Source organism: Anser anser, assembly GCF_964211835.1.
Source record: "Anser anser genome assembly, chromosome: 9".
Lineage (NCBI taxonomy): Eukaryota > Metazoa > Chordata > Aves > Anseriformes > Anatidae > Anser > Anser anser.
Window position 1 is genome coordinate 14,428,703 of NC_139729.1, and position 26,492 is coordinate 14,455,194.

Here is a 26,492-nt window from a genome sequence, read left to right on the forward strand (position 1 = left end):
TGGTGCATTTCACTTAGGAGCTTTATTTCATATATTAGTATTGTAACTGCATATTTAATAGATCCCAGAGCACCCATGGGAATATTTTGTATACAAATCATCAATCCCAGCACAAGAAAGAAATGAAAAACTCTGAGATAGGAACATGCATAAATGTAAGTAGTTTTAATACAATGATACAGGCCTGCTTTAAACTTTTAATGTTGTTACTTCTAGGCAGGATTGTTTTTCTCTTGATATACATGTATCTCTCTATATAAAAAATAATGCATACCCATCCCTTGCCAGCAGAGGCATAGATTGCACTTACTTACTGTTTACAGTTGGTGAAACCCTCAAGATGTGCAATCCTGGTTTTCTTTCGCTGTGAGTAAAACAGCATTGGCTGGTTTTAAACTCAGACCTTGGCCTGAAACTTGTGTGGAGTAACTGAGAGACCTGCAGGTTTACCCAAGTCCCAGAACATTCTGCCCTTCCCAACAGTAAGCTTGAGACCCAGAGATAATTAGTAGGAAATCTTCAGTTGGATGCTTGAATAAGTGTTGTAATTACTCTGCTAAAAGAACTTGTTATTCTTCATCCCTAATGGCTAGCACTAGTCTGCTTTCCCCTGAAATTGCCAGCAGGACAACTTGTCAGTAACATGAACGAAAACAAGGCCTGTGTTTTGACTGTGAAAATAGTAGTTCCATCTCCACCAGTGCTGAGAATTTGGTCCTAGTAATCTTACTTGCAAAAAAACATATACTGTTTGTAACAGTTATCCAGCTGAGACCGTTTCTTGCAAGCTCTATAACAATGCATTTCACAACTTCTATAGCACAACCTGCTCTGCTTCACCAACGACTTTTGCTACAGACACCAGATAACCTCCTTTCATGCTTCACCTGGTTTTGGGTCATTTGTGATCTAAAGTGATCCGGATAATAAGCTGAATATCTAAGAATCTCTCTGTCCTTAGTCACCACATCACCTCCGCAGTACTGTGCTTACATGGTGAAAGCAGTCAGGCATCCATACCAACAGTCACAGCCCAAAGAAATGAAAAAAGCCTTTCTCCTCACAGAAGGAAAAGAGTGCACAGAAGTTACCCAGACTCTTGCCCCCCAACTCCCAACTTGCATGGAGAATTCACGTGTTTCATAATGGTTGGAAATGAATCCAACCTCTGCTGTACACAGCTGGGCCTGTCTACCTGTTCCATATAGCTATTTCCATATGGTCTTTGTAAGCGGCACCAGGGAGAGCGCCTTGGCCCCAAAATTGGTCAACATCAAGTGATTCATATTCACCCTCTAGTAATTGACAACATCACCTCCAAGACACCATTTTATGTGTTTTTTTTCTTCTCTATTTTAAGTGCCTGAAATACATTGCTGTGTTGTAGCCCAGCAGCCTTATGTTTTTAAAACTCCACAGCTAGGAGAAGGTGTGTGTGAGTCAGGTTGTCACAGATGTTTGGATGTGGTGTATAGCACTGGACTCTAAATTTGGTGCCATGCTCATCCATACTGTCTGAAGTAGACCCTACAGTGAAGACCTCTGTCAGTTGCTTCTGGGATTCTGCTAGGAAGTACATCTTGCTGAGGAGTATAACTTGCTTACTCCTGAGGGTGATTCTGGGTGCTTGGTTGCAAACCAGCCGATACACATCTGGGTAAGCAGGAGCCCAGGCTGCAAACCACCATGCAGGGCAGTTCCTCAGCTGGTACAGCTCAGCTTAGCTCCAGAACCTACAACTAAACTGTCCTTGCTCTGATTTACTGATGCAAAGAGGGAATTCTCCACACTGGTGGCAGCCCATCCCCAAGAGTTCAATGTAAATGGCCATGCATAGAGGAATGGTAACAAGCACATGTTGAACCAACTATCCTAGCAGTAGAAGTTCTCAGCATTCAGTACAGAACATAGAACCTGGGAAAAAAACACCTGGCGGTAATGGAGAGACATGAAAAAAAATCAAGCTCTTACCCGTACAAAGCTGGCTGGAAACCAGCCTTCGCTGTCCAGAATCCTTCCCCACCACCATTCCTTGTTGGTAGCATCCATTACTTCAATGACATCACCAGCCTTGAATCCCAGCTCTTGATCATCCATCGTGACATGGTCCCAGAGGGCTTCTGCATACACCACGCTGCCATCGCTGATGAGCTGTGGACAGAGAACATCAAACTGCCAGCTCCTCACAGAAAAGCAGCACGGGCAGCCAGTGTAGCTGCAGCTTTGGCACAATTGCTGCTGAGCCAAACAAGCATTGACTACTGCTTGCACCTCATGAGAAACATGAAAAGGAGCTGTCGGTAGTCTGGCAGGTGCTTCAACTGACTTTGCTCTCAGTAGCATTTGTTCCAAATCACTTGGGCACAGTGCATTTACCACCATTAAAAAAAAGTAATTTTGATGTACTGCAATCTCATAATGGTGAGTTTGCCTCAGCCGGCAAACAGGGCTCAGCAGTGGTACCTCGGTGGTGAAGGATGCCCATGTGCTGCCAGTGCAGCCCTGCTACAGACAACCTTGAAATAGAAGCGTGAGTGTCAATGTTTAGAGATACACTTTAGAGCAGCAAGTATTCTGAGGCCTCAGTGCTGGCCTAGGATGGTAAGAGCTTTAAACCTTTAGAGTGGTTAAACTTAGCATTTAAGCTGCTTATAGTAAGTCTCCCAGTGAGTTCAAGTGCCAGTGCTCAGGGCCATTAGTTGTCTGTGCGACACCATGTCCCATAGAGGGCCTAATCTAGGAAAGAAAAAAAAAAAAGATATAAATTCTGGGAAGACAATGGAACGAGGAATCTAGGAGACCAGAGGGAGAAAAAGATGTACAAAACCCACTGTCCATGGTTATGGGCCACACTGTAACACTGTCGGCCCTGCTACATAATGCACATGCTGTGCACCTTAGGTTGGCTTGATCACACAGTTATCTACTGCTCATAGTGACTGGTTTTGTCCTTCTCAAAGAAAAAAAGATGCATGTTGTAAAAGAATGACAGGATAATAGCACATACAGTAAATCAGGAGAGTTAACTGGAGGCATTTGAAAAAAAAGTCAAATATAGTCTGCCTCTGGATAGCAAATGCCCCTTCACTGAACCAGAAACAGCTTAATGCAGTGTATCCCTTTTGACAAAAATAACATCAGGATGGTTAGGAAGGGGAGGATGGGAGGCTCCACTTCTCTGCAGAACCAGGCGTCAGTGCTCCCCACTGCCTCTTTTCAGCTGCCCTGCACTGCCACAGCACTCACGTGCGCACTCGCTGCAGGGTGCTGCTCCTCAGGGAAAAGAGCACTGCTATGGTGCAGCCCAGCGGGCAGGGGACGTAAGGGCTGTCACACAGCCAGTGCTACAGTGGGAAAATAATTCAGGAGTCTCAAACAGCGTCTCACTAGCCAAGGTATTACAACATAAAGAGCTGGCAACAAATGCAGCAAAGGCAGCTCAGTCTGGTCAAGTGGCAGGGATTTGGCCCAGCGAGCTGTGGAGGGGGACAGCTGGACTTGGCAATTAATGAGTAAAGGTGTTGGAGTGATCTGGGATGCTGTTAACTCACAGGTCGCTTAGCAGGCCTGTTGCATAGACTTTGACAAGCCTGAAGTGTACTCAGCATTATGAATAAACCCTCTATTTTTTGAAATCTTGTGAGTCTTGTCAGTCTTCTAGAAATGTAGAGCTTTAGCTTTCTAACACAAAGTAGAGAGGACTAGAATAGGGAAAGGAATGGATGTCAAAGGTACAATTTTCCAAACTCAGCTACCAGGCTTCAGCTACAGGAACAGCAGCTGAGCTGTGGGTGACGGATGTTGGCTATGCTCACGAAGAGCCTCTGCTTTTTTGCTGAGCCACCTGTGGGTGCATGAGCTGAGCGTTTGCTTTAGCAGTGCGATTGCAGCTGGAGCTGCGGCTGAGCTGCGCAGGGTTATGTAACGCGGTGGGTAGGGGCTGGCTGGCACTCGGGAAATGCCCATGCTAACTCGTAAATCTTTGGGCATAGTGGCATTCGGCAGCCTTTTCAACATGCACATTCTGACCAGTTCATAAGGAATATGGTTCTTTCTAAGATAAAATCCCTTTGCTATGTACTGAAATATGCCGTGCTGAATCACTGAGCATGATGTGGCAGCTGGCACACATGCCATGACTGGGACCAGAGAGAGACTAAATGGACCTCTTCTGCAGCAGTTTGACAACCACACCAGTAAAGCACCAGTGATGTGAAGGCACTAGTATCTTACAGTACCAAATTGTCAGATATCAACATCTTGATGAGAAGACAAGACCAAGCCTGAGCTAGCACTGACAGCAGGTCACGGTTGATTCACCCAGCTCCCAACGTGGCAGAGCCGCTTGGTTCTCACTGCAGTCACTGAAAGCTGCACGGCTGACGAGTGAATCCTCAACTGGTATTTTAGTCCATCCACTAAAATTAGTATCCTAAATTTCCTATATTCAAGAACAGTCATATGATGAATATGTTTGCCAAATACAGAAGATCACAAGTGACCAGCCTGTCCAAATAACTACAAGCAAGCAGAAGTGCCACTAGCACAGACAGTTCTCTTTCAAAGAAGTGACTAAAAGACACCTGAAATACAGGTTACGGTTTGTTTAACTGGCACCAAACACCATGTTTGTAGGGAGGAATGACCAATAAAAAAGTAAAGCAAGAATGGAGAAAAAACAAAAACAAACAAAAAACTTCATATATGCTTTGGATTGTCTCACTGAAATTATCACACCAGCATTTTAAACACCTCCATGACTGCAGGCTGTTCTCTCTCTGCACTGCTTCCATCTGTGATCATACACCGAGGTGGTAGGGCAGGGGAGCAGACACAATCACTGAAAAGTGTTTAATGATCACCACATTCACTGCTTAGTTTTCCATTAGCTCTCAACCTATACAAGTCTGTACCTTACCCTATTTTTTCAATTGTATCCAGTCCAGTTCCTAGGCTTATACAGAAATCCCAGCTATACCCAGTGTAACACTCCCTTTCCCAGAGTAGATACTGAGGGGTAGCTCTGAGCCAGGACTGACATTTCCATGGCTCAGAAGCACCTGCGTTACTGCATGGCATTGCAGCAAGCAGAGCTGCTCCGATCGGGGCACAGCTTGCTGCAGTGTCCTCTCTGAGGAGCGTACTGTTACTGGGGGAAGAGGGTTGGGACTCTTTCCCCATCCCTGGAAGGATAAAGTATGCGAACAGAAAAAAAGAATTTCTGCAAAATGTGTTAGAGCACAGCACAATCAGCGAGCTGTATTGTAAGAGCTGCTCGCCTTCCAAAGAAGCATGTATTAAAGGGAATACTCACCATTTCCAACCACGGCAGCTCCTAGGAGCAAAATGGCTCATCTTATTACAGTTTTTGATCTTTGCAATTAAAGCAAGGTTTGAAAAACAACTAATTAATCTCCATATGAAACAACATTTATGTGCTGGCTTTGTAATATCAAGGAGAACCCAGTGCATGTTCTTGAACAGCTACAGTCTCCTGCCCCAAACCTAGAAGAGAATGGAGACAGAATGCAAACCCAGCTGCCCTTCAGCCGCTGAAGCTACTGCAGCAGGCAGCACAGAAAACAAACGCATTGGCTATTTTTCCCTGTTTATACCAACCCCTAAGTTTGTAGGCAGCACTGTGTGCAACCCAAAGGCAGTACTAACACTGATGCTTTGAAACCAAAAATGGACTGCAGCTCTAGCATTGCCTTAGCATTTCCGTGCAGCTGCAGTTGCTTCCTTTACTGCCCATGCAGCTGCAGCCTCGCTGCTCATGTACAGGCGGAGCCAAAGCTGAGGGAAGGCGCCAGTGCAGCCTTGCTCGTGCAGCTTGCTCAAGCTACCATGGAACAAGGGTGCGGGTGGGGGGAATTACCCCTCCGAGCCATGGCTGTGCACAGGCTGCCAAAGGAGACGCAGTCTGGGCTGTTGCAAATAGCTGCCCCAAATTAAGTCCATTACACCTGGGAAACAGATCTGGTGTGCCAAGGCCCTTGTCTCTGTGCCTGTTTACATTCCAGCCACTCTCCCTGTTTGTCTTGGGCTAGACACCTTGACATAATTCCCTCATACGTCCCAGCCTTGTTCTGGCAGGAACTCCAGGCAATCCAAACAGAGATAAAATATCGAGACAACTTGCAGGAGGAGGGATGAGAAACACTTTAGGAAACATTTATTTTTGAGCTACTTGGTTCTATTTGCATTAAACTCAAATAGCTTTATCCTGATAATGCTAAGTACACTGTACCATACAGAGATAAAAAATGTACCCAGGTGCATCAGAAGGAACAGAGCAGTTCAGGAATAAGGTGCCAATAAAAAGGAATTTACTTTACAGCTCTGTGACCCCAAAACAGGCACCTTCCATGAAGAGCTGCGAACTCAGGCTCTTCCTGGTAAATAAAACTGGCTCCTGTAAGGCCTGTTTTCCTTACACACACACACACACACACAGAGCTTGTGCAGTGCAGGCTGAGGCTGACTGGGTCAGCACATCACACATCTAAACCCTGTAGCAGTCCTGTCCCCAGAGGCAAGGCACCCTAACTGACTGCACATCTCCACTTGAGTATTTTCATTTGATAGCATTCTCCTTAACAAATCTCTCTGAGATGTCAGTCAGCCAAGATCTTAGTTCTGGGAAGTAAACTACACTGACAGTGTATAGCACTGCTTTTTTAATCAGTGTCTGAATTCCTGCTCCCCCTGTGACATCTTGTATAGCTGCCTCCATTTACCAAATGTTCAATATTTGTCATCAGCTTATTTGGTAATAATGATTTCCTACAAAACCGTTCTGACTAGCATTAATTACATTATTCCCCTTTATTTATACCATCCAACTGCAGCTTCCCCCTCAGAAGTGGCTTAAACAGATGGACAGAGGAGGAGGGTCCCCGTGCGGCAGGCAAGGAGAAGCTTTGAAGCAGCCACAGGAGGAGGGAAGCAACCCTTGTAGAAAGTGGAGGCGGCAGAGCTGTGCTTCATCTTATTTCAACCTGCGTGTGAAGAGTACGGCGTGACAGAGCTTACCAGGGGCATGTGCATGAGCACAGCTAAATGTGATTTTTCGAAGTCCAGAGTGATGCAAGAAGTTCCCAGTTCCTCACCTAAGATATAGCAGCTGATTATTTTAAAGCAAGAAATAGACTGAAATTGCTTTAGACCTTTTTACTTTCAGATGACATAGGCTAGGAAAGCTCTTTCGAAAGAGTGGGGCAGTGACCTGCAGCTAAGGAGACCCCCTCCTCATCTAGGTCCTGTCAGTGCCCTCAGTACCCCAGCCATCACTCTCTCATAACCTGTAAATCAGAAGTCTACTAATTTGGGAAATTAGCATCCTTAAGCTTTGGCACTGAGGAAACAAGAGCTCTTACCAAATTTGACAGTACTCCGCTAAATGTTATCTTTATATCACATATAGAAGTTCACTACTTCCAGCAGTTGCCGGTAGTGCTTAGAGTAAATAAAGCTATTAAACAGCTTCCATTTTAACCTTTCATGCAAGTTTCCAGAGGACAGTTATTTAAACTTATGTCTATAAGACATTTATTTTCTGGTATAAGTGATATTTTCAAACTCTTTTCAAACAAACAGATACAGTGGTGATTGACTTGGTGATAAAATGGCAAATGAAATTCTCTGCTGATAAACGTAGCACAAGCAGTATCTAACACAAATGGCTGACTCTAAATGAGCTGCTCCTCAAGAATGTCTCTGCAGACAGATTTAGGAAAACACCAGCCTGGTGCATCAGGGTCAGAAAGTCTGAATGTCAGGGATGACTCGGAAAGAAAGAAGCAGAGAACTATAAAAGGCACAAAGAGCAACACCAGTTGGGGGTCTGGAAGAGTTTCCAGGCCAGAACAAGCTGAACAGACTTTGAAGCTGCAACAGAAAAAGGTAGATGGAGGCTGACCACAACATGAAGGTTTACGAAATGATTAACAGGCTTGAAATGCAAGGCCCATGTGTGAGATCGCCAGGTGAGAATTTTAATACAAAAGTAGTACTTTTTCCTGTTGTACATAATTACGCTGTGCCACAGGATGCCATGAGCCAAACACAGATGGTTTAAAAAAGAGATTAAGCAAATCTATGTCCTTCAAGGCCACTTAAACATATCATATCTGGATACCACCTCTGGCCCATCAAGGATCTTAAACACATCTGGAAAGGCACACAATGGAAAGAACAGGGCCATACTTAAATGTTTTCCTAAGCAGTTACCCCAAGTTACAGCTAAAAGGGCCTGGCTGGCCCTACAGAGCTGGTCTTAGGTCATTAGTGCAGTAAAAAATACAAATGAAAATACATCTATTATTTTCCATTTTGACTATTTGTATTACCTGCAAATACTTCTTGAAAAGGTGAGACCCCAAAACGTTAACTTGACGCAGACAGATACGTTCCCTGAGGTACAGCAACATTGTCGTTCAGCTAGAAAATTAGCAATTGCTAACACAGTAATTACAAGGACATTACGTCCTCTGGGGTAGGACTGGGACTTCTCAAGCAGAGGTAAGTGCAGCACTTTTGCACAGCTTAGACGTAACAGATCCTACATGCTGTACATCCTATCCATGCAACACTTGCCAAGCATGTGGAGGAACGTCAGTCACACGCACGGAGCAGCCATTTGCCTCTAACACTTGGACATCCCACCCCCTGGCTGCTTGTTTTCTGCCCAAAAAACAAAAAGGGGAGGAAAATAAGGGAGGACAAAAGCGTACCCAGGGAAACCTGACTGATCAGACATCTGGGATGCATTCAGAGAGGAGTCCCTGTGTGCAGGCTACAAGGTGGGTATGTGCTGCATCCTCACTCAAGATGCTCAGAAAGGCCTTTACAATTAAGAGCGCAAAAACCTAAAAACCTCCTTAAGCTCACAAAGCCAGAGAACTTAAGTCATTCCAAAGCTCTAAATCAGCTTAAACAGCTTAAACTCATCTAAGGCCTTAAAGTGTCTTAAGCATTTTAAACCCATCTAAAGCCTTTGAGTGGCTTAAGGAGCTTAAAAGCTCTAAGGCTTAGAAAGTGGCTTAAGTATCTTCAGCTTCTGGCAAGCCCACTTCTCACACCTCTCGCACGTGCATGGCACCTGCCACGCCAGGTTAAGGTGTCTGGTGTACCCAAAGAGCCCGGATCTCTGAGAGAATCTTTCTTTTTAATGCTCTTCACATCTTTGGGAAGCGGTGCAGCCCTCTCCTGACAACTCTGTCTGCACCGCAGGAGGAGGCGCACAGACACTCACCTGTTTGTAGCAGGGCTTCCTAGGCTGGTGCCATAACTGCGTCTGGAAATCAGCCACCTCTGCCCTTATTTTCTTTGTTTTGAAAGACTGGAAAGGAGTAAGGGTGGGGTTGAACTCTCAGATCTGAACAAGACTTGTCCTGGGGCACAAGCTACAAAGCTTCTCATTTCTAGTTCCATTCTGGCTGTAGATGCATACACCTACTGATTCCCCTTCTCCACCTCCCCAACAGTTTTGATGTTCACGTTTACTTCAGGATAGGAAGAATTTCCCTGGTTAACACAATACCTTTTCTGATGCCCTAATTTTAACTGTACGATCTGGGACTGCAAATAGCCCAAGATGTTTCTGTTTGGCTGTTCGCACATTTAGGAGCGACTACTTTCACATCCTTTTGAAGCTACTGTTTTTCAGTCACAAATAGAAATGATTTTATTTAGAAAAAATATATATATTTAAATGGCACATTAACACATTATTATGTCACTTAAGCTACACATTTTCCCCATTCTCCTCTTACCACTACCTGCAGGATTGCATTTCCTTTGTGCACTCTCACCACTACATCCACTTACAATCTTACCTCTCCTCTTCCTTCATTACAGTACAGCTCCTGATTCCACTGTGTCTTCCGTAACTTAATTTTGAGATTTTGCCTTCCTACCTCCTTTTTCACTTCCTCTTCCACCATTTTAACTTTGGACACGTGGGGAGCAGAGGTCCTCTTTGGCTACAGATCCCCCATGTCACTGCTGCACTTTGTGGCAGAGGGTCTTAGGACAACATCACTGAACCAGGCCAGCTGCAGTCCATCCAATGTGGGGACTCAGCAAGCATAAACGCTGCCTCCTGGCTCTTCACAGAAGAAAAGGAAAGGGAACCCATGCAGTTCCCAGACCTCTACACTCTCTGACGACTGTTGCTACAGAATCAGTTATAGCTTGAAGGAAAATTGATCTAAATTTGTTTTACAAATAAGGTTAAAGAAAACATTTTAAAGCTGATACAAACTGCGTTGCTAGCAAACCACTCTGAATCATCAAAAGGTCAACATCTCTTTGCGCTTGCAGTGGGCAATAAGCCAGAAACAGTGCATGGCTTTTTCCTTTGTGTGTGCACGATTTAATTTTAATGAGACATACAGCAAAGAACACACTAAAATTATATTTATTGCTCCTATCTCCTGTGAAAACATCTTTGGATTAATAACACAGTGCCAAAGTCTGCACAGCATTGGTAGGTGCTGGCAGACATGAGGCCAACAGCGATCATTTAGCAGTCTTCATGACCTGGCTCTCAGTGATGCTCTCCCTGCCTTAACCATGCAAAATTTATCCGCTTCCTTTCCTCACCTTCTGGAAGATAAGTCCTGCAGGCTTTCAGTGACACAAAACTTGAGTTTGTTTTTTTTTCCTTTTCCCGGTGATCTCCCTCCCAATGCACACACTGTTACAGATCTTTTCTTCACTAAACTAAGGATCACTGTCTGATTTTTTTTTTTTTTTTTTGAAAATGGAGCAGAGAAAAATCTGAACATCAGCATTTAGAGAGACTAAAAGAACAAAGAACCTTGATACTATCTTATTGTCAGGCAAAGGAGGCTGCCTAGCCTTTGTTTCTGCTTAGTATCTGTAAATATAAAAAAAAAAAAAAAAGTCATTTCTTTTGTAGTCCCACAGATGGTTCTACAAACCAATCACACCAAAAAAAACCCAACCAACCAAAAAAAAACAAAAAAACACACCTCACCACCAACAAAAAACAACGCACCAACCTTTCCATATTGCAAATGTCTCAGGCTAGGTAAACAAGATTCATTCAAGCAACAGCAGCAGATTCCTAGGATCTTCCAAGACTGTAGTATTATGCTCTTCAGTATTTCCATATTCTTCACTTTTCTCAAGTCCACACAACCTGGATGAGGAGGACTAATGGCTTCAGCAAAGCAAAAGCCTCAACCCAGAACCACGCTCCTGTTTCCATGGCCATGCTGCAAACAAGCCCTCTATACGGGATAGTGCAATGTCTGCAATTCCTCCTGCAGAACATGGCTTCCTCAGTCAAAATATGAAAACATGAACACCTCTCCTGTCCCCTACAGGTTCTTGTTTTAATCACCTTGCCTCCCTGCACAGCCCTCTCACAGTGACCACGGGCTTTTCAGTATGACAAAGGAGTAGTTTTGCAAAGGCAGCTCAATGCAGAGCATGTTAGGTAGGTCAAGCAACAATATCACACCACAGTCCCTGGCTCTCCTCACAGCCTGGCCACGAGGCTCGCATGTCCCAGGACAAGTCATTTTCCTCTTCATGTCTAGTACAAGTTTTCTCTCTAGATAGTGTTTGCTAGAACAGGTCCTGACTCCTTGGTGTTACAGGTGTGAACTGGGATACAAAAATAACAGGTCACAACTTGGCAGCCCATATTTTCTTAATCTCTTGGTGGATCTTATTTGGCAAGGTGAGGAAATCTGTGTTAGTTCGCTGATGAGAGAATTAGGCATAGCTCTTTAGTTTCACATACAATCCCTAAATAAGGTGCTTGTGTTTCCATACAGTTGCCACAACTCTGCAGATGCCCGACATACCAAGACTGGACAGCACCGTGATTCAGAACAACCCACGGCAGCCAACCCAGCTCCGCTGTGCTGTTCCCAGCCATCTTATCACAAAAGGTACAGAAAATGTGCCTATAACATTGACATACCCTCCTTGCACAGCGCTGGCTACAAGCCAATAGCACAAGCACATGGCCTAGTAAAAGACGATGTCCTAATGCCATTTTTGTATTGATATCCTAGATAGATGCAATACCAAACAAGATTTCTAAGCATGGATGTTACAGTGGTTTGCTCCCTGCCCCGTGTCACCTTTGCTGGGGGAAGGAAGGAGCAGGTGAAGGCAGCTCTGCTCTCCCAGCTGGTGGAGGCTCCATTGGCTCTGCCCCTAAGGGACAGCAGAGATTCAGGTGTCCAATGTGAAATTGGTGAACTCTGGAGGGAAAAGTATGCTGGAAGAGGCTGTGCTAGGGTCGCAGGCCCCAGGTGGAGAAGGGAAGTGCAGGATATCTGTGCTGCAGGGGAACGTGTAGGACCACAGCCCTGCAACAACAGGCCCGTGCTCAGAGAGGCCAGATCAGCTGGCCAGCAGCAAGGGAGAGCAAGCTCCCAAATTCCACCACCCATGGTCTTTCACTTCCCACGGATTCCTTTGCTGTTAGACTCAACATCCTCGTGCTTGGGTAGATATTTTTCTTCTGACAGTTCCCACACAGCTGAGCTGCCTGTCACTATCTACCACAAATACAGAGGTTTGCACCAGTGCAACAGGATAGAGAACACAACCCTGGGTCTTCAGCAGCTCCACGACAATGCTCCAAGACCCATTTCAACCACTGCCAAATGCACTGTAAGGGGCATCAACAGCCATGTCTGGGGTAATCCTAGCTAAAGAACAGATACAGAGATTCAAGGATGACATCATTTTATTCTGTACTTTCCAGCACATTCTGTAGTTAACAAGTCTGGTGACATGGTATAAATAACAAGTACTCCCCCTCCTAAAAATCTTTCCGTAACCTGTATATTAGGATTTTATTTATTTATTTTTAAATCAAAACATTAGAAGCATTAATTAAAAATAATTGTTGATGGTATCATCCTAAATGCTTACTGTGTTTCTTATCTGGCCAACTCATGCCTTAGATTCCAAGAATAAATCACAAAGACAGCAGATACCACATACCACCACAGAAATGAGTTTAGCCTGAGAGAACAAATTAAGGGAAAAGATACAATCTAAAGCCCAGAGCTCCTTTGGAAATGATGCGTTGGTCTTGCTCTTGTTCAGAGAGCTCTTTACACTCAGGCTCCACAGCCGGCAGTGGCAGAGCAGGCTTTGCCAGCCCTTGCCTGTTCGATGTTCTGGCAATCTTGCCCCACTCAGGGGCAGTGCAAAATGCCCCGTGCAGGGCCCACAGAGGCAGCACCCTGCCCCACACCATACAGCTGGATATGCCAGGCACCTCAGCACAGCTTCCCTGAAAGTCCCTGTCTCTTAGGTCAAATAAGTGGACTGAGAATAGAGAAAAGAAAAAGTGAACTTTGTTTACTGAAATGCCCAAGGCCTCTCCTTCCCCACCATCCAGTCAAGACCTCCAGCTCCTGCATGATTCAGGGATCCTTCACCAGCTTTGTTTTTCCTGGCCTTTATCAGCAATCACAGCCTCTTCAGCCAAGCTCTGTGGCAGGCTTGAATGAGTCACAACTAGTATCAGACTGATTCACATGGACACATCAACCACAGCTTCCAGCTACACGTATATGGCTGCAGATCAAGTCAAGAAAGAAGGAAAACACTGGGTTCCCATAAAGCAACTGCACACAGCTACTTCAGAATTAGTCAGGTATTGAGTGTGTAGATAAGCAGTGGGAAGAAAAAAAAAAAGTAACATTAAATATTATGAGGAAAATTGTTCCTATGCTCTTAGAAACCAGCATTATCACCTGTGGCATGCAGTTATAATAACAACACATCTCCAATAAGGGAGACTTCTTTACTGTGAGGTGACAGAACACTGCAACAGGTTGCCCAGAGAGGCTGTGGGGTCTCCTTCTCTGGAGATATTCAAAACCTACCTGGATGCCATCCTGCACAATGTGCTCTAGGTGATCCTGCTTGGCAGGGGGGTTGGACCAGATGATCTCCAGAGGTCCCTTCCAACCTCGGCCATTCTGTGATTCTGTGAGTACTCTGTAATCTTGCAATTTGTCTTATTGTAATTTTTAAAAGAAAGAATGGTTCTACTTTTTTGCCCCCAGACTATGCTGGTACCAATAACCTGGTGAAATTTCTCCTCTCCTTTCCTTATAAGGGGCAATCTCACCAAGGACTGCATTACCTTCTCTATAATGTCCTTTTCTTCTGGGGGGTCTCTCATGGTCCTGGGCTTCCCATGGCCCTTGGGAGAAAACAGTGAGCATTCTGGGGTGCTGAATCAGCTGTTAGTAAGACACTCCTCCACCGCTTCTGCATGCACGGGCTGATTCTGCCCAAGCTTTAATGTGTCAAAGAAGAAAAGGGAAACAGCTGGGCAGAGCAAAGAGGACTTTTTAGAAACAAGGAAGCCGTGCCAGGTATGGTGAGATCTGGCAAGAGGAGGGCCAGAAAAAGAAGGAAAGGAGGAGGTGACACCAGCAGGAGCTGCTGGCTCACAGTTAAGGTGTCCCCTAACTGAGCCAGCAGCAGCTAGCAGAGGGTTAATTACTTCATCACCACAACACCAGCTTCAGCTACCTGATCGATATTGTGGCATGCTAAATAAAATGAAGTTCCTGCAAAACTTCCCTCCAGCACCTCTCCGGCACAGCGTAAGAAACAGCTATGGCCTCCAATTTGGTGATAAAAGCCACCCAAGGAGTGCTTCAGCTACATGACACCTGGCAGACAAGAGCATGAGTCACTTTGTGAACCTCAGGCACGTCCTGGCTGGCAGGCGGTTGTGCCCAGTTCACCAGCTGCCCCGCACAGCTTACATGTGTTGAGCCAAACACTGGAATTGACCTGCCTAGCTCTCCAGAGCTATGCACGTGTGTGCAGACCCTGTGAATTACTGCAGTTCTCATTCTTTTAATCAGATGTTTTGCACTGTTCCAAGATACGGAGCAGGTGAGACAGCAATAACTGACAGCTCAAACACACCGCAGGGCTGCCACGATGCTGAGGCCTCTTACTTGCTCCCACTGCTGCTGACAGCAAAATGCTCACCACCTGCAGGAGGGGTGAGACCTTCTGCATGCTCAGACACTTTCAGAGCTGGCTCAAACCTTGTGTGCGATTCTGCCCTCCAAAGGAGCTGCCAAAAGCTTTCTCCATTGCTCTTATGAACCCAAAGTCACACCCAGGTCACCCATTGATCATTTGAATACCAAGCTATGTTTTCACATCTACACAGAACTTGTTCTTTCCAATAAACAATCTTGTCTCCACCTTATGCCATAAAGTTCTGATTCAAACTAAGGCCACTGAAAAAGGTGAGAGGGTATATAAAACAGGTTTGTTTGAAAGCCAGTAGTAGGTTCGTTTCTTTGGTTTGAAATGGTAACTTCAGAAAACAACATACAATGGATGCTTGCAGTGGCTGTTTATGACAAGGTCTAGCTAGTAGAATTAATAGTCAAGTTTTTAATAGTTTATAATGTGCATGAGATTCCCAGAGAATCACAGAGCTAGGGCCTGCTGCTCCGTGCTCAGCACTATGGGAGACTCTCCTTTCTCAGCAAGAAGCATGTTCCATACTCAGATGAAACAAAAAAGAGCTCAGCAAGTACACATTTCATTTCTTTGTGTGCTAAAGCAATGCGGATTGTACAACACCAACATAATTACACGCAATCACATAAATAAGTGGTACAGAGAACATCACTCACAAGATGACAGAGGACATCACCACCCAGCCCTTCTCACCCTCACACCAGACTGCAGGAGCCATAAACATTCAGCTTTGAAAGGACTGCAGGAACTTCAACCATTAGTGCCAGAAAATGTACTGCCCTCATGAAAGCTGTGCTTTAACTGCAGATTTCCTAGCAGACAAAATGAAGGATCTTGCCAAATTTTAAGGGCTTGAATATTTTTCAGTCTCCAGCAGAAAAGTGAGCAGTGTTAATGAGAGTAGGGCACTGTAGGCTCTTCTCCAGTCTGTCTTCCTCCAGGAATCGTTTCCACTGTTGCCACCAAGTAGAGGGTTGCTTCACTGAGATGCCAATGTCCAAGCCTGGAAGTGCTGTGATGTAGAGGACTGCTGATAAAACGTCACCAACGTGAACAGGCCTGGAGCAGGCATGCTGCTTTGCTGCCCTTCTCTCCTAACAGCTCTACAGGAACGCTCCTTGAGTGGTTTCCCTGCTGTGCATGGCTGCTGCTGGCCAGCAAGAAACATGAGGCCTGCAAGCAGTGTCCTGTGCCGGGGTTCTGCCAGCCATTTTAGTACACATACACATAGCAGATAAGCACTGAGATGTAACAGAGGAAACGGGATAAAAGCCAACAAAATACTCCTTCCACACTGCTGCAGTTTATTCAGCCCGAATTCCTGATGCACTCTAACAATCAATCACTTTGGCTAATTGAACATTACTCAGACACCACCGCACAGCACAACGTTCACAGCCCTCGCGATGACAACAGCCAAGCAGCAGAGGCATTACAGGGTTCAGCGTTTTGCAGCGGGTGCATACATGGAGCAGGTCCTTGTGTGAAGGCTCATTATAGCACAACTGTCCCTCTGCAAACAAAGCAGCAGCACGTTGGGCTCCTCCGGGGCTGAGAAGTGCAACGGATAGGGATGGTATTGTCATCGTTAGCAATCGAGGCCGATTAGTGCCACAGAGAGCAGTTACGACTAAGCAGGTTGGCTCTGTTAGCTCTTTCCCTCTCAGGTTTAACGGTGAGATCCAAACCAGAAGGCACAGGTGATGACAGGAGGAGAGCGAGGGGAGCAGGGTGGGGAAGGGGGGTTATGATTAAAAAACAAAGGAGAGATACTCTGAGACACACAGTCACCGTAACGGCAGACAGGCAGACCAGAGGCAGACAACGACATGCTGACCTGCTGATTTATCGCCCAGTCCTGGAAACCCCCAGCCACCACACCACTACCGGCAGTCCTCCTTCAGTGGAACGCCAAAAGAAACATCAGCACCACATTGACGATGATGAGGAAGAGCAGGATGACAAAGACCACGACCCGCTGGGTCTCCGGGTTCATGTTGCAGCGGAGGAAAGTGTGAAGCGCACTCCATTTGTGCCTGCTTCGCTCGGGGACCTTTGCCATAGCTTCAGCCCCCAAGGAAAAAAAAAAAAGGAAAAAAACCAAACAGGCTTCTTTAGTGACTGCTGTACAGCCCACAGCAGGGGCACGAGTGGGGGCAGAGTGCTGGGAACAAAAGCTGTTTTGCAGCTCTCACAAGGAGAGGTCTGAATGGTCCGACACAGCCATGGCTGGTCGCGCACAGCACGTGTGCCAAACGCCCCCTCCCCGCGCCCTTATCTCAGGGGGACGCCCATCAGCGCATCCCCGGCTCGCCACGTCTTTGCCGAAGGAGCCGTCGCCATCACGTTAGCAGGAGGCAGGCGCTGGATTCCTTCTTGCAGGGAGCCTGAGCGAGGAGCACTGCAATCCGGGCTGCGATATGGGCTTTGCAGAGAGCGGCTCGGCTATTTGCTGGGCGCCGTCTCCAGGATACATGCGGGCCTTGGCAACGCGGCCAGCGCCAGCCCAGCGTGGGGTGCGCAAGGAGGCTCTGAAGGAGGGGCGGCAGCGGATTAGGCGGCTGCTTTTTTAAATCCTTCCACCCGCGCTGAGAACGTGCCAGCACCAGAGCCAAGTCCTGCCGAGAGGCAAATCCCGCCCGGGGCGCCTGGGGGATGCTGCCTTGCCCGTGTGAGGGCACAGGGACAGGGCGAGGGCATGTGGCTCCCTGCACACCTGGGCATGCGATGAGGTGCTTGGCCTCTGAGGGGAGGACAGGCAGGAGATGCTGACCTCTGACCGGGGTCTGGGAGACACGGCTCCTGTCTGACTCCACTGCCTGCTTCCTGGCAGGATCCTGGAGCCAGGATGTCTGAAGGACTTGGCTACCTCTGTGAGTGCCTCTGTGGGAATGAGGGACTTAAAACCCAAACGTCTGCAACCAGAAAGCCTCCAGTCAGCTCTGCAGAGCCTTAAATGTGCTTTTGCGAGCTTCACATTTTGCTGCTGGACTGTGAAGTTCACCAAGTATCAAATTGCTCGGCGTAGACTCTCAGATGCCCCAGCCTAACCACAGCTCCCATCAGTGCCTGACAAGCACAAAAAGGCACTGCTCCTGACGAAGGGCAGGGGTGGCTCTTGCCGAGCACCCGTCACTGCCAGGCTCTTTGACAACTGCTGCAGCCCTTTTCATTCCTCCAGCCAGGGAAGCGGAGCCCACCTCGCACTCTGCCTGTGGCGACAGCACTCCTGGGAAGGGATGAGGAGGACCCAGTACACAGGACCTTCTCTGAAGGGAGGTACTTCCACATCTAGCTCTCAGGTGCTCATCCTCCCCCAATGAAACAACGAAAAATGAATCCAGTCCCTGCAGCTAGCACTAGATGATACAGTAGCTAGTATGGAAATAGGAGAGGGCGACTCCGTATTTTACCCAATGGCTTCAAACACACACAAAAAGAATATACACAGACACTTGTTGACATTCCTAGAAGCAGGAGCCAGAAGTCACATATACTGCCTTAAAGGTGATAACTGATAAACAACGATGCTAAACACATCCCTCTCTGGGAAGGGAAGTGAGGGAGCAGCAGCATGATGCAGGTATGAACAGAACGCACCCAGCTGCTCTCACAATGAAGACGGCATACAAAACAAGCTATCTCTTTTGTTCAGGTGTTAGCACATCAATGTCCATAAAGTTTCTAGAAGATTTGTACAGCTCCTGCTTGTATCCTGGAACACAGCAGGTGAGAGATTTAAGAGGAAAAACGTTTAAGAGATACAGTCTAGCTAAGTACTTTTTTTCATTTTGTTTTCTCCGCAACTGTGCTAACCTCAGCAGGGGTTATGTAGAAAGTGCTAAGCAGTCAAACAATTTCTACTGTCTCCTTAAGCTTCTGTAACATTTAAGATGTCTTCTCTCAGGTAGCATAAAACCAAAACCAAGTCTAGAATTATTTCAGTTTGCAGGTTTCTGAAATTAAAGATCCTACAAATCTGCTTGTCTCTAGCCTAAACACGGAACAAGAGGGAATAATGCATAGGATGAATGCTTGTGCTCTCAGTACAACTTCAGGACCTGCTAAGCAATACTTTCCATACAAAGCAAACTTCTGGGACCCATGGGTTGCTCAAGCTCCCAAGTATTCTTGAGCTTTTGGCCCAATACTTGGATCCTTGAACTTATCCCTGAACTTAGACTTCAATTTAATGAAAGTTCTTCAAGTCTAGACTTAAGTAATTGCATTGTTTAACTCTTGGGCATTCTGCAATCATAGAATCATTCAGGTTGGAAAAGACCTCCAGAGCATCAAGTCCAACCTTTAACCTAGTGCTGACAAGTCCACCACTATTAAGTTCTACATCCACACGTTTCTTGAAGACCTCCAGGGATAGTGACCAACCGCTTCCCTGGGCAGCTTATTCCAGTGCTGCACAACCCTTTCAGTAAAGAAATTTCTCCTAATATCTGACCTAAACGTCCCCTGGTGCATCTTGAGGCCATTTCCCCTCAGCTTATCGCTTGGTGCTTGGGAGAAGAGCTCAATCCCCACCTCACTACAACTTCCTTTAAGGTAATTTTACAGTACAATAAGGTCTCCCCTGAGCCACCTTTTCTCCAAGCTAAACAACCCCAGCTCCCTCAGGCACCCCTCATAAGACTTGTTCTCTAGACCATTCACCAGCTTCATTGCCCTTCTTTGGACATGCTCCAGCACCTCAGTGTTATTTTTCATGGCTTTTCATGAACAGACTGCGTTTGGTTATAAGCCACAGAACAGTATTTTGGGGTGGAGGGATCTTTAGGAGAAGGTAATCATGGTGAATGGGGGAAGCATTATCACACATGCTTCTTTGAAATCTGCACAGCAACTACCATCTTCTCTAATCCCTCAGTTACACTGAACAGAAATAGACAAACTCCAGTGACCCACCAAGACAGGTACCAGTGAGACAAGCTGGCAGAGCTGTATTGTTGTTGCCACAAGGTACTGGACAATTTCTAAAATCAGTTAAGGTATAATTCTCCAGTAAATTCCTGAAATCTTTGCAGTTCATGAACACGTTTGAGCATTTGATGGTGAAAGCATAGGAAGTTTGAATATCTAAAAATGCATCTTAAAGGGGAAAGTAGTTTCCTTCTTGGACACTGCTTTGAGACCTCTTGAAAGGAGAAATGCAGAGGGAACTGTGATCCCGAGATGAAAATCTATGAAAAAAGATGGAAATTTATAATGAAGGGTGCATTTTCACCTAACTTTGTTGCAGCCGTCTGTAAGAAACGTCCTTAACTAAAGCTGTGTTACTCTGCTTGAATCTACAGACCTAAGAGACCTCCTGCACTACACTGCCTGAGCACATCTAACGTGTTTACCTCGTATACACCTTGAAGCACTACACAGTTAACCTTAAGTTGCAGTCACCTCTATGACCCCCCAGTGAATGAAGCATACATAAGTGGAAACCAGTCTTAACAAGTATAGAAACTGTGGTGACACTAGCTGTGACATGACTTTTGTTTTCAGCCCCATGCAGTGAGTCCCCTTTGCAGCCTGTGCATGGGGGAGCTACTTCCATGGCAACTCAAAGCGTTTGCAGTGGTTGGGTAATGCCACGTGGCATTTTTCTCTTGCACAAATAAAACCTTACTCCTGTTACTCACTAATCAGACAAGCTTCTGTGACAGGTGGCATCAGTGAGAGATGAAATAACTGAAGGTTTTATCTTGTGGCTTGTAGACGAGTAGGACTTAGTTTGTGTAATGATCACTGAGGGTGCATATTTCACGTGAATATTGCACAAACTTCATTGGAATCTGATCTGCAATTGTAATAATTTACTTCTAATCCTTCCTCTAAGAGCTATCCCTCAGCCAGATGAGGAACAGGAACACACCAAGGGAATAATGCTATCACTCCAGCCACTGCAAATGGCAAGTACGTAGCAGCCCAAAGGCCTGATGACACAAAGCCACGCTGCAGTCACAGAGTTAGTGACTAAGACTTCAGAATTTAAATTATTCAGGAACAATTTGACCAGGCCTGACCTGTTGCTTTGCTTGCAAGTTGAGCAAATGGGGCTTAGGCTTTTAAAGGCTGTTTTAAGATTCAGTTTTACGAGGCCAGGAGTGTACAGACAAACCATTTGACATTTGCCTATCAAATGAAGTGTTTCAATATCATCACAGCTGAACTGTGAACTGAAAGGCATATGTACATAAATATGAAAAATTAAGTGTAATAAACAGCACAGGTGCTTCAGCAGACCAGGCAAATAAATAACTGAGGAGGAGACAAACGGTAAAGTTACATCCTGTGCACTGGGATGGCAGTGAGCACGTCTCAGACTGAGGCCTCCCAGACTGCACTGGCCCTGTGGACCAGCCCCACCATCAGCACCTTTCTCCTCACTCACAAGAAAGCTGGCTTGAAAAGCAAGGCTCCAAGTGGTAAGCTAGGAACCATGCATTTCAAATGCATCTTTCAAAAAGAAAAAAAATCAGGTTTTGAGTGGATGATCAATGGACAAGTTTTTACTCACAGTCCAGCAACTGAAATCAAGGACTGAGAATGAAACTGCAAAAGGGGCAAGCAATGCTACCTGGAAATCAATCTGGAAAAAAAAAAAAGTTTCTCTATGTTCAAAATATTCCAATATTCCACCATTACGCTTTATCCAACATCCCAACTAAGCAACTATAAGCCCTGTTCTGTATCGAATTAACCCTTGGTAACAACTGCAATTAGCAGCTCCCAATTGGATATAATTTGTAGGGACACAGCCTGAAAACATCAGAACAAGTACAGCTTCTTAAACCGCACATGTTCATATATTTCTAAAATGGAAAACAATCTCTTAAAGGTCCACAATTTGCTCTCGGTTTTATAGGGTGTAATGCTGTAAGGCCCCCACCATGTTACTAGAGCACAGTTACTCCCACTGCATGTTCTTCTAGCTACTGCTGCAAGGTTTAAGCCCACACACTTTTTATAGCCAGTACCTCCCTAGACTCTTTACTCATGCAATACTGCCTAATGCAGCAGAACAGCGTCCCCTAAAGCATAAGTCTTGAAGGGCTGTTCACCAAGAGCCTGCCCCATCAAAGAAATAAACAGTCTAACATAAGTCACTTGATAGCGTCCTCAGAAGCAAACTTGGTAAGTGGCTTTTAAGATGATTAACAAAGTGGAGATGCAAAACTGATAACCCCAATGCTGCTCTTCAACAATAAGTAACCAAGGTGCCCTTCTGCTCTACTAGCAAAGCACCTATTTAGGACAGGAACGTGAAGAAACAGGATGTTCAGTTCATCCCGGATAGAGCAAGCAACCTGCTTTCGTTTGACAAAGCCTGTGGAGATGAAGACCTGCCAGCAGCAGGTGACGATGGTGAAATAGCCAGAAGCAAGATCCTCTCTCTAAAGGTTATAGATAAAGTCAGCTGGAAGCAGCACTGAAAAATAAGGCCCCCCACCATCTTTCTAGGTTGCTTTTCTCTACAACTGCACCTGCCCCTCAAACCAAAACCTCCAGAGAACCTGCACTTGACATCCAGCAGCTGTAAAGCAGCACAGCCCTACTACTGTCCACTAAGGCCCTGATTACTCTCTCTGTGCATGTCTGAGCCACATGGACGTGTGCGAGTCAGTCCCACGCTGCTGGAGACAGAGGCCATTATGTTTGTCTGCCTCTGGAACGTGCGTGTTCGAGTGTGGGAGTAGTGGGGTTAGCGCACGTGATACTGTCTCATTAAGCTGCGAGGAGCAGGCGTAGGACTGACCTGCACAGGCTCTGCCAGGACACCATGAGGGCACCGAGCAAGGGCTGGCCCCTGGTGCCCCAGAGGGATAGGCAGTCTTTTCATGAACCTCAGGAAAAGTGGGGTTGGTGCTTCAGGAACTTGGTTCTCACTGACTTTTCTTCCCTCAACAGCTCCCACAGTTTTGCTGCTGTTATCAAAGCAGTAAAATAAAGCTGCAAAGAATATGCCAATGCCTTCACTGCATTAATGCATGGCTGAACTTGCTGCTAAATCTGTCCCCTACTCAGTGAGTGTAGGACAAGTCACAGGACAGGGCTGAAGCTGAAGGAAAACATCTTTTGAGGGATTAGCAGTGCTCTCTGAAGGGCCAGAGGAGTCAAGAGGGACTTTAATTTTCCGCCACACAGTTCAAATGTGTTCTGTAGATTATGGGGAAAAAAAAGGGTTGCAGAGATGAGCTGCTCTAAGTCAGGATTTGGAGAGGGAAGAACAAAAATAAATTTTCTAACATCAAAGCCATGCTGAGAGGAACCTGAGGAACAAGTGTGTTATAAAACCAGTTTGTTGCAGATATGCTCACTCCTCTCTGCAGAAGCTTAAACCTGGAATAACCTCTCCACTAAGCTTTACCCAGCATTCCTGCTCTGTCACATTCCTCCTTTATCCCCTTCTCTCAGCAAATCTTTGTACTCTGATATCCACTTTGCTATTGTGCTGTTATCCATTGCAGGTGTTTCTTGAACCAGCTGAGTGTTAGACAACTGAGGGGTAGACAACCCAAACTATTTTTAAAATACAGACATTGGCAGAAAGAATGGGAAGTACAAGATTTTGCAAAAGAGACTTTGCACACCATCATGCTACAAATTCAACCAGTAATAAACTGCAATTTAATTTATGCTCAATCTCTGAGGTCAAGTCTTAAAAGGGGTGCAAATATTACCTTACTTCTAACATACGCCCCGCCGCAGAACAGCAGTGGAGAGTTAGGTACCAAACCAAGGGCCCCTGAAAGCCAAAGAGGGAGCTCCCAAGGACAGCTAGTGAGAGACCAGGGACAGAGCAAGTTCCTACGCTGTATCAGACAGGGCAGGTTTCAAAGCAAGGCTCCCACTTTACATGTGAATGGTGAAACTGCTCATCTTCACCTGCCCACAGGTTTACCATTGGCTGTCCTTGCACAGGGCCTGATTGATCAGGTCCTGCAGGCAACACTGGTTGAAGGATGGCAGATTAGAAAGCCTGCAATTAGGCACAGGTGAAAGCCCTGAGCAGGCAGGGACCACCAGGACCTCAGACAGTGCTGCCTGCCACACTATCTCAACTGCAGCAGAGCAAGGATTTGAAAACCTCAGTGGCGCCAAGGTAGATGGCCCTCAAGCTAGGAGTGGCAGGGAGGAAGCCAAGGCTTTCTACAAATGTAACCTGTAGCCCCACAGGACACAAAGCAACTGGGACGCATTAACAGAGCTCTTTGTAATGGGATGCCAAAGCGCTGGAAGTTGGTTGGAGCCTTCACCATAAGGAGGAAACACATCTTGTTATTAACATCAGCAATCATGCTATATGTGTGATCAGGCAGAGTTCTAGGAACCCAAGAATACACCAAATACAATACAGGCAGACTTGGAGATGATTTGGCACAAGTAACTTCAGGAGTTAAAATGTTGGATCATTTCTTCTCCAAAGGGAAAACTGTTTGTGGAGCCAGGCCTCTCCCTCCACCCCAGTAACTATCAACACTTCTACTGCCAGCAAACAACAGACATTACTGGGAGTCCCCTCATACTCTCAGCTATCATTAACAAGCGTTAACAGAAGCTGTTAGTCTTTGCAATTTAACAGCTGGCAGGACAGACACAAGAACACCAAAGCCATCATACTGCCTCCAGTTATTTCCAGTTGTCAACCTTGGTTGCAGAAATATGCAAGACACAGGAACAGGAATTAAACCCTCAGAAGAAAAAAAGGTGGGTATTTATTAACTGGTTTCTGTTTGCCCTAGTATCAGTTGGGAGAGCAATATACTCACGTTATGATATAAAAGTTATAATAAATCTTCTCTCCCAGATTACACTGGAATGTTATGTATTCCTTCCATACGATCAGTAATTCTGTCTGGAAATCTGTTATGACCAAAAGGAAAGAAAAAAGGGATGACAAGACTTTGCTGCTATATTTTATTTATTTCTGTCTTGCAATTTGTCCTTTTATGGTGCACAAGAGGTTTTAATTAATTGGAATGTAGATAAAATAACATCAAAAATGCCATGAAGGCTGTTATTCATGTTTGAAAAAGTTGAAATATTTTGTTCTGATTTCATCTACATTAACATTTGTTTAATATTTTTTAAAATTATTTATTTATTTAAAGTGGATTCCGTTACAGTTTACATGTCTTACTTGTTTATGGTTGGATGTGCCTGGATGAGCACTGGGTGACACTAAAAGAACAAATTCCCAGTGAGTGATCAGGGTTCAGCATAAAAATAATGCTTTAGAGACTCAGCCACAGTTGTACACTGTTCAGTAACACAAGAAAGTGAGGACTGTTACAATATCTGTTGCCTTTGGTAAATGGTAGATGTGTTGTTTACACCACTTCCTGAACATCTTTCTGTATGAATTACTTTGTTAAATCAGAAACATGTATGACAAATTAGCTTAATTGCACCCTGTCAATAAGCACTGGTAAAACACAAACATCTGTAACACATTACAATATTCTCATTTTAAAACATAAGGCAATGATGTTATATGTCTTAGATAAAATCCTGAATTGTTGAATTCAGTGAATCCCGGCATTTCCTCAGGAACAAGACTTCACATACCAAATTCCAAGCTTATCAAATGTAGAGCCATAACAGATAAGGAAAATATAGGGAGAGTCATGCTACTCTTTTCCAAACATTTACTGCTTTGCTTTCATAAGATGGGGACAACACCAGTCATCTAGGGCTCTAAGAGGCTAAACACTCCACCCACATTGAATTGCAATAGCATTTTTCCCAAATTACAGAGCCACGAGGAATCCTTCATGCAGCAGTAAGGCAGAACAAGCACTTTGTGCATATCAGAAACTTTCAAGCAAACACACCTAACTTACTTGCACAGGCCACCACGAGCAGCAGTTTTCCTCATTATCACAATCCTCGCTCAAGAGCTCGGCAGGCAGGCTTTTATATACTTAATTAATTAATCAATTTCTCGACTTCAGTCTACATGTACCATGTTTCACGCAGCTTGAAGTTATGTCTGTCCTATACATAGTACTTACATAGTATTTCTGTACGGGAAGGACGAAGCCACAATACATTTGGGAGCATACATTTTCCTTGCCATGTTTTACCAAGTTATACTGTGGAAGCAAAATAATGCAAGGATAGGGTCTTTACCTAGAACAACCACAAAGTAAATGCCACCAAAATCAACCTAAACACTAAAATCTCTTTTCACAAACATCAGGGCTGCATTTGAAAGAATGTCAAACAGATGCCCCCAGAAAATTACTTCCCCTGCCTTTTTTCATCCTAAACCCTTATTACTATTTGTTGACTGATTTTTCTTGGCTCTAACACACACTCCTGCTGATCTTCTTAGGTGGGCACAACCTTCACAGCTTTCTTTTATCCCTCTAGTCTTCCTGCCAATAAATTATTCTACTTTAAAGAAAGGTTTCTTTTCTTTTTTTTTTTTCCCCATAAACATTTTCTTCTGATCC

At 45.2% G+C, this 26,492-nt stretch overlaps 1 protein-coding gene across 11 annotated transcripts in view; it reads right to left on the minus strand.

Annotated features, from left to right (window-relative positions):
* The window catches only part of ARHGEF4 (Rho guanine nucleotide exchange factor 4), a 215,060-nt gene that overhangs the window by 11,215 nt on the left and 177,353 nt on the right, over positions 1-26,492 (minus strand). For 10 of the 11 annotated variants that reach the window (XM_083849078.1, XM_083849082.1, XM_083849084.1 and 7 more), the window contains one exon: positions 1,972-2,151. In XM_083849078.1, the coding sequence (XP_083705204.1) occupies positions 1,972-2,151 (180 nt within the window). Of the gene's footprint in view, positions 1-1,971; positions 2,152-16,864; positions 17,012-26,492 lie in introns of those variants that run through there. The other variant, XM_083849080.1, reaches the window with a different exon arrangement.